At 32.7% G+C, this 15,080-nt stretch overlaps 2 protein-coding genes across 6 annotated transcripts; both read left to right on the top strand.

Annotated features, from left to right (window-relative positions):
• The first annotated feature begins 3,233 nt into the window (after positions 1-3,233).
• Positions 3,234-9,476, top strand: LOC114187488 (C2 and GRAM domain-containing protein At1g03370-like). Of its 4 annotated transcripts, none has more exons than XR_003605266.1 (10): positions 3,234-4,170; positions 4,742-5,965; positions 6,152-6,334; positions 6,468-6,751; positions 6,840-6,956; positions 7,072-7,334; positions 7,906-8,074; positions 8,235-8,507; positions 8,653-8,952; positions 9,119-9,476. XR_003605266.1 is itself a non-coding variant. In XM_028075750.1 (9 exons), exons 1-9 carry the CDS (start codon positions 3,822-3,824, stop codon positions 8,842-8,844), a joined length of 3,054 nt encoding a protein of 1,017 aa, XP_027931551.1. In that variant the 5' UTR covers positions 3,234-3,821; the 3' UTR covers positions 8,845-9,476. The 4 variants fall into 4 exon arrangements, 1 of the variants encoding a protein (XP_027931551.1); XR_003605267.1 differs by having other exon boundaries at positions 3,901-4,190; XR_003605268.1 differs by having other exon boundaries at positions 3,901-4,247.
• Positions 9,477-10,464: 988 nt separating this feature from the next.
• Positions 10,465-13,139, top strand: LOC114188670 (protein phosphatase 1 regulatory inhibitor subunit PPP1R8 homolog). Of its 2 annotated transcripts, none has more exons than XM_028077257.1 (3): positions 10,465-10,564; positions 10,898-11,545; positions 11,932-13,139. In XM_028077257.1, the coding sequence occupies exons 2-3, from the start codon at positions 11,070-11,072 to the stop codon at positions 12,746-12,748; spliced, it is 1,293 nt and encodes a 430-aa protein (XP_027933058.1). In that variant the 5' UTR covers positions 10,465-10,564; positions 10,898-11,069; the 3' UTR covers positions 12,749-13,139. The 2 variants fall into 2 exon arrangements, with proteins under 2 accessions (XP_027933058.1, XP_027933059.1); XM_028077258.1 differs by lacking the exon at positions 10,465-10,564 and adding an exon at positions 10,756-10,774.
• Positions 13,140-15,080: the final 1,941 nt, after the last annotated feature.

Here is a 15,080-nt window from a genome sequence, read left to right as displayed (position 1 = left end):
TATCTTTATAGACTTTCTTGTATTTTAATAGGAAAATTTGGTGAAAAGTATCAATGTACTAAAGTAGGAATTTGTTTTTTTTACAAACTAATTTTATTAAAACTTTGGGTATACGTTTATAAGTCTGGGAAAATTTCTAATTTGAAAGATATTTGTTTAACGTTTCAATGGTACAGGAACGACGGTTTTGGGTGGATCACGCATGCCTGTATGCAGGCCACATAGAAAAAATATGCGTGGTAGATTGCGAGGTTGAATATGTTGGTCTAGACTTGTTTTATAACTCGCATAGGATAAAGATCGGGCGGGATGAACTGACTTTATTTATTTGTTTACAAAATTAAATATTTTTCTGTTTCAATTTTTATATTATTTATTTATTATATTATTTTATAAGTTCTTTTTATTATTATTATTATTATTATTACTAGCATAAATATAGATGTTATCTTTGTATGTATTTTTTAAATATGCGTGATATTATATAAGTAGATGATAATATTGTAATGTTATTAAGTTAATATATAAGTAAGTGAAATATATTTGAACAGATGAAAGAATAACCATTGATAAATAAAGAAGAAGAAAAGAAACAGAGATAGTCGATTTTATCAAAAACTTGTAAAAATAATGGTCAATTTTAAAAAAATTTAATAAATTATTATATTTAAATGATAAAATTGGTATTTTAAAATGTGGACACAAAAAGGGGAATCCCCTTTATATATTGTTATAGATTATATATAAGATAATGATTTTAATTCTTGAATATGAAATTTTTTTTATGTATTTTTAGGTTAACAAATTTATACGTGTTTTAAAGGTGACATGTTACTATTGTACTTTAGTTTTAATTTTTGTTATTTTTATTTATTTTTGTCTTTAATTAGTTAGACTAATTGAAATTATTTCGATAGAAAATAAATATCAATTATTATGTGAAAATAAAAAAGTTTTTATTTTGCTTATCACAAATGTGGATCAGCCCGCAGACCAACCTGCAAGACGAGACAGACTAGAAAAGTAAACCTGATTTTGAACTACAAAACATGTTAATCTGACCTATAAAACAAGTTGGACTGACCCGCTTTGCCATCATTAAATACAAGATTGACCAACCAAACCACGTTGCTGTCAATTAATTACAAATCTATAATTTTAAACGCTAATTTCACTTTATCCCATTATAATACCTTTTAAAGATAGTTTAGATTAATTTACAACTACTAAAATATCATTCAAAAAAAAATAAAAAGCTATTTGGAATTCTTTAATATAAGATTTTCATTTAACTCTCATAATTAAAATTTGAATAGATTAAATAAATACTCGTATTATTGTTATTAGTGCATATATTCCTCATTTTTTTAACATTTATCTGTTTTGAACTCGTTGATGATGATCCGTTTATCTCATTCATGGATAGTTTTATATATTATTTTGACTTCTTGTTAAAATTATGAACCAATGTGATATAACAAATTTGATTTTAGTTATAATTTGAGAATATTACATATGATTTACTGTATTGTTAACCAAATGGAGTTAGGGGTGACAAAATTGGTCAGTCCAGCTTGTTCTGTCTCACCTCGTCTTTGACTTGGCAAAAAGGATCGGACTGAGTTGATCTACTGTTGAGAAACGGGTTGGAGAATTCAACCCGTTCCGTCTCAAGATGGGCTGGCAAGCTAACGGGTTGACTTGTCACATTTTTTTTAATATTTTTTTAACTTTTTTTTTAATTTTGTTTATAACTCATATATTTATATATGTTGTTTATATAATATAAAAAAATTAATTTATTTTTAATTTTAAAATATAAAAAAATGGATTGACAAATCAGAACGAGCCATAACGGATTAGCAGGTTAGAAATTTCAATCCATTTCATCCTTTTCCTGACAAATTGACAAATCTAATCCATTTGATATTCTTAAATAGAATCATCAATGAATATATTTTATATAAAATTTGGTAATCTACCTTCTGCATTGTAAATATTTCTAAATATATTTAAATTATAAAATTTTACTTTATATTATTTTAAGTAAAATTTGATATTACAGAAAATGATCGGAAATATAATAACGGATGTAAATTTTACTTTAAATAATAAAAATAAGAAAATCGAATAAAAAACTTATAAACCTGTTATTTTAAGTTTTAAATTGAAAAGAGCGTCATTCTCTTATTTAAATTAGATTCATATACTTTTACTAAATCTTTTGACCCATCAGTAAACTTTAACTCTACTTTTGAACGTTATTTTTCCTGGTTAGTTATGTTTTATTAACTATTCAAAATTACTTTATATCGAAAAAAAAAACATAATATGTCATCCAATAAGAACTTAGTAGTATTTAAGAAAACAAAAAACACGTCGAATAACATTTCTGATATATCCTGTGATAAGAGGCAGAGAGGAGCAAGAACGTGTCAAACACATCCACAATTCTCACTCCTTTTCCATCAATATCATTATTAGAAAAAGAGGGTCCCATGCAATTCAGAAGAAATCAAAGACATAATTTCACTACACACCTTTATTGAAAGGTTTTTTTTTTTTTTTTCTAGGGTTCATAGCTTCAAGCATATAAATTGGATTAATTTTTTTCCAACCCACAAGGAAAATATGCCTGTATTTTTAAATGCTACCACAATACTGAGTCTATATTGACTTTTTCTTTTAAAAGAATAAATAGTAATAATTTAAGGCTTTGCCCTTAGGAGGGGCTACTCCTTGTGGGTGCCCTCCAAATTGGACCCCAAAGCTGTGGTGTCATTTGACAAAAGGGTGGGAACTCTCCCAATCAATATTAAATTCATGAACCATTTCAGCAAGAAACAAAAAGTGGGAAAAAAGTATCATAAGCATCTACTATCTTTAATCCAATTTTCTTGATTATCACGTTTTTAAGACAGGAGTTTTAGCATAATTTAGTATAAATACTTGATATTTAAATAAACTTACTTAACTTAACATGGATATACCAATCTACCACAGAAAACTCGATTTTCATTACTTAAAATCAGCCTTGAAACCAGGTTTTAAGATTTTTTTTAAATAAAGTATATTTGATAAGTTGATGAAAAAGAAAAAGGGAAGAAAAAGTTACTTTGTGTAAAAGTAAAAATAATTTAATAACAGTGTAGATATGATTAGCACTGTATATAACACTACCGTAAGGTCCAATACGAGAAAAGTTCAACAAAATTTGTCAATCTAATATGAGAAAAGTATAACAACTTACAAACTTGGTTTCATGTGGTTCTATTCTCCCTCTTTTCGCAATTTCATATCCAAAATTTTATTTTATTGATTAAATAAAATCCTATTTCTCTTCCCGTGTCTCGATCATTCATTCCAGCAGTTATATCTCCTTGATTATCCCTCTGGCAAAATCTTTGTTCCCTTTTTCATACCCTTTCTTGCTTTGGTAGTTGACAAAGTCTTCTGATTCTTTCTCAACTGTTTCAGCTGTTCACGCTTAATTCGTCGCAGAAATTCAGTTCTGAATTCGTTCCCCCATAGATCAGCAGTTCTTTTGGCCCAACCAAGATTTCTGTTTTTCCATATGTTTGTGTCTGATTCATGGCTTCTGTTTTTCTTCTGCTGGCTGAAGAATTTCAGTTGCGTGGAACAGTTTGATTCATGATTTTCCACTTTCAGTTGATTCTTTCTACAGCTTTGTCATAAACTGCATTACCCTTTTGGAAGATCTTTGTAGGGTGCTCCGTAGTTTTCCGGGCGATTAAAAAAGTTGACTTTTTTTTACCTCAAGATTCTGATTCTGGTTCCCTTTTGAGTTCTAGAACGTGGTAATGAAGCTTGTGGTTCGTGTGATCGAAGCAAAGAACTTGCCACCGACGGATCCCAATGGGTTGAGTGATCCGTACGTGAGGCTGCAGTTGGGGAAGCACAGGTTCAGGACCAAAGTGATCAAGAAGAGTTTGAATCCAAAGTGGAATGAAGAGTTTAGCTTTAGGGTGGATGACCTTAACGAGGAGTTGGTTATATCTGTTATGGATGAAGATAAGTTCTTCAATGATGACTTTGTGGGTCAACTTAAGGTGCCAATTTCAATTGTTTTTGAGGAGGAGATCAAGTCCCTTGGCACTGCTTGGTATTCTTTGCAACCCAAAAGCAAGAAGTCCAAGAACAAGGAATCTGGTGTGTTAAGCTGCTGAACAGTACTTTCCTCTACCTTATCCAATACTTTGCTCCTTACCTAACATTTGAGGGACCATGTTTGTTCTCGCTCCCTCTCAACTATTAGTTTTATTGTTTGATTATTTTATATTGACACTAAATTTCTACTCAAACAATTTTGTGTCATTGAGTGACATCAATTTGTTGCTAGTGAACATCTACTTTTCGACTATCTTTGTTTTGAAAAAAAGTATCATCGTAGGACCAAACTGACGTTGTAATATTTCAAGAACCAATGATTTTTCAAACTCTTCCTAAGATGAAATGAGAGGTTTAATCTCATTCCATAGAAACTACTTATACTGTTGTTGTATTGGTTTTGTGCTTAAAGTTGGGACTGGTAAAATTGTGTAAATTGCATTACGTCTATTTTGAGACTTTGGAATTCGGATCATACCTCTCCAAGGGTTATCCACTTAAACACCATCTGGAAAATAATTTGGTCACCAACTCTGAACATGAATATATGAAACATTGTTTTGTTGTTTGCCTTGAACTTAAATTCCTGCTTCTTTTTACCTTTTCCTGGCAGGTGAGATTCGTTTGAGCATATATTTTTCACAAAAGAATGCATCCATGGAGTCACACGGTAGTAGTGATGATCTATTATCACATCCAAGAACAAAAGAATCACCTTCAAGATCATCCCCAGCCCATTCAAACTCGTCTTCCCCTTCCAGTGAAGAAATTACATCTGCTAAGGATGAAAAATCTAGTACACAGAAAACAATAACAGGTAGAATTGCTCAAATTTTTAATAAGAGCTCTGATGTGTGTTCAACCCACAGAAACATTGACTTGGACCACTCTGAAGTTAACAAAGTTGAAGTTAGCGAGGTGAATGACGAAGATGAGTCCTCTAATGTAACATTTGAAGAAGCTATGAGAAAAATACAGTCTGAAGATCAAGGCAATGAAATTCCTAACAATTTACCAGCGGGAGTGTTTATTGATCAACAATATGTTATTGCACCAGAAGACTTGAATGAGTTGCTATTTTCATCAGATTCAAATTTTCTCAAGTCGTTGGCGGAGGTACAGGGTAATACAGAACTAGAAATAGGACCTTGGAAGTTTGAGAATGATGGGGAGATCTTCAAAAGATTAGTTTCTTATGTCAAGCCTCCTAGTAAATTAATTAGGGCTGTCAAAGCCTACGAGGAACAGACCTATTTAAAAGCCGATGGCAAGAACTTTGCTGTTCTAGCCAGTGTCAGCACTCCTGAAGTTATGTACGGGAGTACCTTTAGGGTAGAAATACTCTATGTAATCACACCTGGACCGGAGTTGCCTACAGGAGAACAGTGTTCATGTCTGATTGTGTCATGGCGAATGAATTTTCTACAGAGCACAATGATGAAAGGAATGATAGAAAATGGGGCTCGGCAAGGCATGAAAGAAAGCTTTGATCAGTATGCCACTTTGTTATCCCAAACTGTTAAACCTGCTGATCCAAAGGACCTTAGTTCCAATAAAGAGCAAGCTTTGGCGTCATTACATGCAGAACCTGAATCAGATTGGAGGCTTGCAGTGCAGTATTTTGCTAATTTCACAGTATTTACAACAGTTTTCATGGGGTTGTATGTTCTTGTTCACATTTGGCTGGCTGCACCCAGCACAATTCAAGGGCTTGAGTTTGGTGGGCTGGACTTGCCAGATTCAATTGGTGAATTTGTTTTCTGCGCAGTCTTTGTTCTTCAAGGTGAACGCATGCTGGGTATAATCTCACGCTTCATAAAGGCCAGAGCACAAAAGGGTAATGTGTTAATATACTCCATCCTTTCATCAATATGGTTTTCCTTTTTCTCATTGACTTAGTGTTGCTTTTAATAAAAAGACCACGAGTTTATCACTTTTGTCTTTTAACTGTTTAGTGCCTATTTGCTTCATTTAATTACCTTGAGTCTGTGATTATATTCATTTCTTGGTACTCCAATATTAGGTAGTGACCATGGAATCAAAGCACAAGGAGATGGGTGGTTGCTAACTGTTGCCTTATGTGAAGGAAGTAATTTAGCTTCTGTTGATTCTAGCGGGTTGTCTGATCCATATGTAGTGTTTACTTGCAATGGGAAAACAAGAACTAGTTCAATCAAGTTCCAGAAATCTAATCCTGTATGGAATGGTGAGTGTTTACCTAGATCAAATCTTCGAATCCAGTGATCTTATAGAGCAATACGTAACTCCAATTTTCCCTATACGGGATATGTATTTTATATGATTTTTTTTTCTGATAAGAACATTGTCAATCTTTGCAGAAATATTTGAGTTTGATGCAATGGATGATCCTCCTTCTGTGTTGGACGTGGTTGTTTATGACTTTGATGGACCTTTTGATGACGCTGAATCCCTAGGACATGCTGAAATTAATTTTCTGAAAACAAACATAACAGATCTTGCTGATGTATGGGTTCCCCTTGAAGGGAAGTTGTCTTTGGCATGTCAGTCTAAGTTGCATCTAAGAATTTTTTTGGATAACACTAGAGGTGGCAATGTTGCAAAGGAATATTTAAGTAAAATGGAGAAAGAAGTGGGGAAGAAGGTATGTAAAACACTGTCTCTGTGTTGTATTGTACTACTGTTTTGACACCTTTCTTTCTGGCTTATTCTTTTATTTTAAAAAATTGTAGATTAATTTGCGGTCTCCTCAAACAAATTCAGCATTTCAGAAACTCTTTGGGCTTCCAGCTGAGGAATTTCTCATCAATGATTTCACCTGTCATTTGAAAAGAAAAATGCCCCTGCAGGTGTGGTTATTCTGTTATGTGATGTTGAAGTCCATGGTCTATTTTTCTACTCTGGATTTTACTGATACATGCTTCGTTAGTATCATCTCATCAAATTGTGAATACTTCTCTGCAGGGCCGCCTATTTCTTTCAGCAAGAATTATTGGATTTCATGCAAATTTGTTTGGAAAGAAGACGAGATTCTTTTTCCTTTGGGAAGATATTGACGACATTCAAGTAATTCCTCCTACATTTTCTTCAATGGGGAGTCCAATAATTGTCATAACTCTTCGGAAGGGTAGAGGTGTGGATGCAAGGCATGGTGCAAAAACACAAGATGAACAAGGCCGGCTGAAGTTCCATTTTCAGTCATTTGTGTCTTTCAACGTTGCACACAGGTAGAAAATTATATAACATCTGACTAATAACTTATTTCATATATATATATATATATATATATATATATATATATATATATATCTGCAACTTGTGTTAAAATCTCTCTATTCTGTGTTCAGTCTCTCTTTCATATCTTGTATTACTATGCCATAATAGAAGATCATGTTAAGTAGTAATGAAATATGATGAAGAACCATATCATTATGATGATTTTGTCTTATGGTGACAAAGGTCTTGTTCCGTAACTTTTTTGTACAGTGATGAATAATGAAAAGGAGAGCTTGTTATATGGAAATATCTGGAGGTTGGAGGTTTTTCCTTCCAAATTATCTTTCACCAAATCAAGTTGCTTCTCAATTGTCCTATTCTGCACATAGATTTTGGTGTGAAAGTTTTCTTAACCACCACAAAACGGTTCCTTGTTTTCGGAGGCTTATATTTTTGGTCATCTACTCATGAGATTCTTTTCTATAGATGCTGGCATATAGAAAAAAAAATTTAAGGTGTAGTGATAAAAAAAGAATAGAATAGGATATCACATGTTACTAAGAAGATATTTCTATGATGCAGGACCATCATGGCTCTCTGGAAGGCCAGATCTTTGAGTCCTGAACAGAAGGTTGAGTTTGTTGAAGAACAATCTGACAGCAAAAGTCTTATCAGTGAAGAGAGTGGTTCATTCCTTGGTCTGGATGATGTTAGCATGTCTGAGATCTATTCTTGCTCGCTTTCAATTCCTGTAATCTCTCTCTCTCAACTCAACACACAAACATGCACTAGTCCATGCATGTTGTGTGTTATTGCCATAACTGCAAATTATTGGATCTTTATTCATCATTTCTTTACAACTTTTCAAATGCTTCTGTTTGATTATAGTTCTTTTCCTTTCATTAATACAGGCAAGTTACCTCATGGAGATATTTAGTGGGGGTGAGTTGGACCGACGCGTCATGGAAAAACTTGGTTATCTTAATTACTCTTATACTCCTTGGGTATCAGAGAACCATGATATCTCCGAGAGAGCTGTATATTACAAATTTGAGAAGCGTATTTCAAGTTATAAAGGTGAAGTGACAAGTACTCAGCAAAGATCTCCCCTTCCAGATGGAAAGGGTTGGCTTATAGAAGAGCTTATGAACCTTCATGGAGTTCCTCTTGGTGATTACTTCAACGTGAGTTAGCCAAGTGTAGCTTATTTATAGACTTTCATTGCTTGTTTGTTATATCTTTGTTTTTCGTGATTTCCTGTTCTTGTTGTCCTTCTGTTTGTTTTCATCTTTTTCACCACCACTGAATTGTCTCCTATATGCCACACAGATACACCTTCGGTACCAAATTGAGGATTTACCACCAAAAGCAAAGGGATGCAGAGTGCAAGTATTATTTGGAATTGAATGGCTGAAAAGCTCAAAGAATCAGAAAAGACTTACAAAGAACATCCTACAAAATGTGCAGGAACGTTTGAAGGTGACCTTCAGTCTAGCTGAGAAGGAGCTTTCACCAAAATAGCAAATGAATCTTCCTGGACTTTGACTTAAACAAGTATTGGAGCTATCTGAAATTCTGTTACCAAAAATGTTGGCTTGGACTGGAATATATGATGCATCAGATCATAAGGTTCGTGTGATTGTGCTGTTTGGAGTTGGTTTCCAACACTATGCTAAATTCATTGAAAATATCAGTTGAAAAAAAATACCTTCTAATGTGGGGGGAGAACTTGTATAATGATGCTGAAAGTTGTTGTCATGTGCTGATTTACTACTAACTCTATTCTTTGAACCAGATAACCAATTACTAACAGAAAAAGCTACCAGTTGTTCCACTGTACATGACTAGTTTGACTCTGGCAGAAGATACTCACTCAGATCAGATTTCCAAATTTCCAACCCCTGTTGCTGGCAATTCAAATTTTGGATTTTTTTGTTGCTGTAAACATCATATTTACAAAGGTCACCACCATTTAGTTACCTCAGTTATTAATTGTTACAAGATATCAACAACTGAGACTTTTGGTCATATGGAAAATGTTGTAAACGATAATTTTTTAGGCCTAAGACATTCATGACACGAAGCTCAGGTCCTTTATTCCTTGTAGAGATTCATTTGTTAGAATTATTCATTATGTTCTGGCCTTCTGACTATGCCATGTAGAATTTGGTGATTGCTGATTTTCTTAGATAGCATTCTTCTATTCTGGTTTGAGAAGACTGTATAAAGTTTGATATAAGAACACACAAAAGTAAATTCTAAACTTGACTCTTATGACTCTTAGAAAATTGTTGGAAAACAGTTAAGGAATAAGACTAAGAGAAGAACTCTTGTCTGATATGAAATCATAAATATAACATTTGCTTCATTTAGTACACTGCGGTGTTGATCTTTCATAGTTTACATTGCTATGAAAAAAAGAATATTTACTGAAAAAACTATTACTTACTTGTAATGACACTTAATTGATTAAATTATTTCTCCTAGTGGTTCTTCCGTTATCACATCAATTATATAATTATTTTCTCTCTCCTGGTTCAAATGATTAATAAACTATTCTTTCCTGCTAATTATTAAATAATAGATAAAAAATATTTCATAATATTAAAACATTAAAATAGAATGTCGCCATTGAACGTTCAAAATAAACATAAAATCTAAACCAAATATATATTAATACTTAAATTTAAATCTTAATAAATGAAACAATGTTCATTGCGATAATAAGAAATTTACATATAAGCAAATGAATTAATATAATTTCATTATAAAAGAAAGATATAAGAAGTTATATATTATTATAAATTATAAAATCACATAATTTTAATAATAATGTTTTTATTTATCTATCATTTTTATTAGTATGTATTTATTTGATTTTAAATTAAATTATTTTTTAATAAAAATAAAAATCTTTTGATTCAAGCTTATTTTCTACCCATTTGTAATTGGCTTTTACTAGCAGTAGTTTGATGAGTTCTCACCAATTATTTTTATTAGTCACATGATTTGATGGATATATCAATCTATAATGAATTAAGATAATTATAATAGAATATATAAAAAAAATTAAACTATTAAAAATAGTGCTAATCAAATTCTAATTAAAATTGATAAACATGCTAATTGAGCAATTTTGTAGGAAAATAAACAGTTAGATTGTGAAAATTCAGCATTTCCCTTACTCTCTCGTTCCCTCTGTCCACTCCTCAAAAGACGCAGCGTTCTAAAACCCTAATCGGTAAGATTCTCCGACTTCCCATCCTCCCCTGAAACCACCAAAATTATTCATTTTTTTTATTCTGGATTTCGATTACAGTTTCGTACTTAGAACTTCAATTTGCTTTTGAATGACTACAATTATTGTTAGATTTATCCCCAATTTTATAGCAGATTAATTCCATGTTATTGTCCTAGGGTAGATTCATTCAAGCAAGCGATCTTGCTTCAGGTTACCCATTTGGTTTATAATCACCATGTGCCATGTTTTATCCTTTCGACGAATCTCTATGTTGTCATTTTTTGGTCACCTTATACACAAGGTGTGTTTTTGACGTTTTTTTTTCCTCAACAGCCTAGGATATGTGCAAAGAGAGCTTTGTAGCATTTTCTTAAGGTATGTTTTAAAGATTGCTTGTTTCATTGGTTCCTTTTGATGTCATGGTGGCATTGTGATGCAACATGTTTGTGAGCTCATACTGAGAAGGAGCTGAAGGAGCTCATGTGCTTAAGTCCATTTGAAGAGAATGTATGGAAGGGCTTCTTCTGGTCTTGATAGATTTAAGAAGGCTCAGACCTTGGAACCGTTCTCTGTTTCTGTCAACTCATCATCTTCCAGAAATGGTGCCCAACCCCCTAGTAAAGTAGTTGGTCATTCCTCTGCTTGGCCTCCACAGTCTCATGTTTCTGGACACCAATCCCAGCATCAGCAGGCTTCTCAGAAGACTGTAGGAGTGGAGGCAGCTCCCTTGTTGGGGCAGAATCAGCAGGCAACTCAGATTGGGGGAGGGCAGTCAACATGGCAGCCACCAGATTGGGCGATTGAGCCACGGCCAGGTGTGTTTTACCTGGAAGTTTTGAAGGATGGTCAGGTGCTAGACCGGATTAATCTGGACAGAAGGAGGAATATCTTTGGGAGGCAAATCCAGACTTGTGATTTTGTGCTCGATCATCAATCTGTCTCTCGCCAACATGCTGCTGTTATTCCTCACAAGAATGGGAGGTTAGAACTTTGCTCCCGCCAATTTAACATTACTAGAATGGATTCACTACTTTGGGATATAAATATCATTGACATTCTTGTGAATTGCATATTCTGAATAAACTGTCTCAAACCTTGTTCAAATAATTTAGTTTATGTTACCAGCCATTCCAAGAAATGAAGGTAATTACAATTCTGGTAAATTTAGGAGTGATGTCTGTGTGAACCTCAAGGGAGCTTGAAAGGAAAATAAACCATTATCTTTCATTGTTAAATGGCAGGCACATGCCACGTTTTGGAGTTCATAGATTAGTTGTTCTCTTTTTGGGTTTAATTAAGTCCTGTGAAAAGTGAAAATCCCTTGCAAATTGTGATTCATTGGCACTAACATTTTCTTTTAATTACAGCGTATATGTAATTGATTTGGGGTCTGCACATGGTACATTTGTTGCAAATGAGAGGTTGACTAAGGATTCACCAGTTGAGCTTGAAGTGGGACAATCTTTGCGATTTGCTGCATCAACAAGAACGTACATATTAAGAAAGAATGATGCAGCTCTTTTCCCTCGTCCTCCACCACCAGCAGAGATAAATTTCCCACCTCCACCTGACCCGTCTGACGAAGAAGCTGTTGTAGCTTATAATACACTACTGAATCGTTATGGTATCAACAAGGCTGATCTAGTGTCCAAATCCGGTGAATCTGGTAGTTCAGCAAGTGGCAGAACTAAAGATTATCAATCTGAAAGACCGGCTAAGAGAGTTAGGAAAACAAGAGTTGCCTTCAGGGATCAAGTTGGAGGAGAGTTAGTTGAGGTGGTTGGAATTTCAGATGGTGCAGATGTAGAAACAGAACCTGGTCCAGTTGGGGTCAAAGAAGGTAGTCTAGTCGGTAAATATGAATCTCTTGTACAGATAACTGTAATACCAAAGGGGAAAGAGCAGACCTCTGCCAAGGAGGCAGATTCGTCCCCAAAAGGTGTGACTGATAAACTACAAGAAGTCTTAAAAAAGATCAAAACCCCTGTTAAAACCGGCATTTATGATGACCTTTATGGAGAATCATTGTCTACGAAAGTTGGATCTTCCTGGGCATATTCACCTGCACTCAGTACTGGTGAACGAGTTCCAGATAAGGAGGACCGTGAAGGAAGTGGAAAGTCAGACAGTAATCCTAACACTGTTGATGGAGATGAAGATGATGATGATGATTTGTTTGGGTGATCATTGAACTTTCGCAGACTGGGTCCTGAGATACTTTTGTAGTAGCTCTGTATGAGTATGACATCATAGGGAGTTGAAAACATGCAAATAATTATGTTGCATGCTTCTTTTGTCTTCTGGAGTTAATTGTTTCAATGCATAGCCATAGATAGCTATTGATTATTTGCACTGCATTCCCCCATTTACTCTAAAAGACAGCAGGTTCATGGCTAAATGGTGTGTTAACTTTGTATGGAGACATTAAGTATTGGTTTGTCAGTATTTTCTTTCTGCTATCCTTATACTGACATGTCATCACTTATAAGGATTGACCAGAAAGCCACATCTTGTGTTGTTTTTGTCTTAAACTTGATGTTTTTGTCAATCTTCAAGCATTCATCTTTACCTTGTATTTAGGGAAAATCTTTGGGTGAAAACAACACATGTCAAACTTCATTTAGCTGTCGTCATAACTTTCTTTCTTCTCTCATCACTTCTTATTCTACTCTAAATGAGTCTTATTTTATCATCTTCCTATTAAGAATTTCATACACTGTAACTTGATTTGTATTTCAATTTTTTAGAACTTAAAAAATTGATTTAATTATTATGTTGAGATTGGGAAATATTTTTTAACTTTTAAGGGTAGTTTTAAATTCAAAATCATCTCCATTTTTTAGTATACTTTAATTAATTTTTTTTTTTCGTAAGACTTCAATTGTAAAGTTAAATTAAATTAACTCGGTTTTAAGTTTTAAAATCGGTTTATAATAATCCTTGTGTCAGTTTATAATTAATATGGTTCATAATGTTAAACCGAAAATGTGAATTTGAAACTCTTATTAAAGTGTAACTGAATTATTCTAAAAACATAAAAAAGTGAACGGCATACAAATGATTTTACTCAACAAAATCCAATAGTTTGAATAAATTTGAAGTTTTACCATGGTCTCACTAATTAAAATGGGGGAAAACAAAATGATCATACATTTAAGAAAAACTTTTAAAAACATTATTTCCACTAATCTCTGCGAACTATAATTTGACATGTAAAGTGGCAGTGAAAAACACAATTAAAGTTAAAAAGTTGGTCTTAAAGGCTGAGCAGCAGTCAAAAAAGAGAAGCGATAAGCACTTTTTTCTAATGATTGAAACAAACACAGCATAAGCTAATAGAGAGGTGAGTGAGGTGACATGCTTCAACACACGACTTTTCTGTGTCCCAGCTTTTAGACCATGCTATATATATATTTCCCAACCTCCTTCTCTTCAAATTATTCCCAACGCTAAAGTTAAATTATTTAATAATTAATTATAATTGTACGTAGTTTTGAGTTTGTAGAAAACAATTTTAAGATAACTAGTTTCATATGCATTGCAAGTTAATTCATGAAAATTGTTTATTTTTCAGAAAACTTTTTCTTACCAAATTTTAGCCAATGTCTAACTTATTTTATCTCATTGAAATAACAATAAATAAATAAAGTTTACCCAAACATTTAAGGTATTTTCTATCCACTTCTTTTACCCTTATGCTCAGTATTTTGATCAAACTACTTATTGATATCATATTTTTTACACTTAATATTGCTAATGTATACAAATTTTTATTTTTAAATATCATATTATTGAAATATTTTTGTTGATATTTAACTTATATTTTCAAAGTTTAAAATAAAATTAATTACTCTTTTATCATCTATACCCTTAACTTTCGTCTATTTTTTATTTTATTTTATTTACTTTAACACATAAAAACAATTTGCTAAATAGTGATGCATCTTTTTGTAGTAAATATGTTAAAAAAAAAGTTTGATATACATATGAAATGACTATATAATTACATATAAAATGTGTACATCTTTGATTGTTAATGACAATTTTATTTTGTTTATATAATGTAAAAAATTTCATTTCTGCAATATATAGATTCCGTTTTGTCATTTAGTCATTAACAATCGTTTATGTAAAATATTAATTTCTTAATTATGTAGGTATTTATCAATGTAACTTTAGATACATTAAGCACGCGACAAAGTCATTATAATCATGCTTTGGCGATTTAGGTATACATAAATTTTCAAATAAAATTTTCACCTTTTTGTCTAATAAAAATGTTTGGAATCCCTACATATACTTTTAGGATTTATGCATTACATATATCTTGCTCTATAAAATTAGTTAGATCTCTTTCAGTACTTGTCATTAGGATGTCTTTTTTAAACTATTGAATTGGTAAATAAAGTACCATGTCTAAAGTATTATAATATTGAAACTTGTGTTGTTGATAGACTTTTATGTTGGGTTAATGTTTAGATTCCTTTTTCTTGAAATTAGCATTTTGATAATTAAG

This window comes from Vigna unguiculata, chromosome 6 (genome assembly GCF_004118075.2).
Source record: "Vigna unguiculata cultivar IT97K-499-35 chromosome 6, ASM411807v1, whole genome shotgun sequence".
NCBI classification, from domain to species: domain Eukaryota; kingdom Viridiplantae; phylum Streptophyta; class Magnoliopsida; order Fabales; family Fabaceae; genus Vigna; species Vigna unguiculata.
This window is presented reverse-complemented; position numbering and strand designations above follow the sequence as displayed.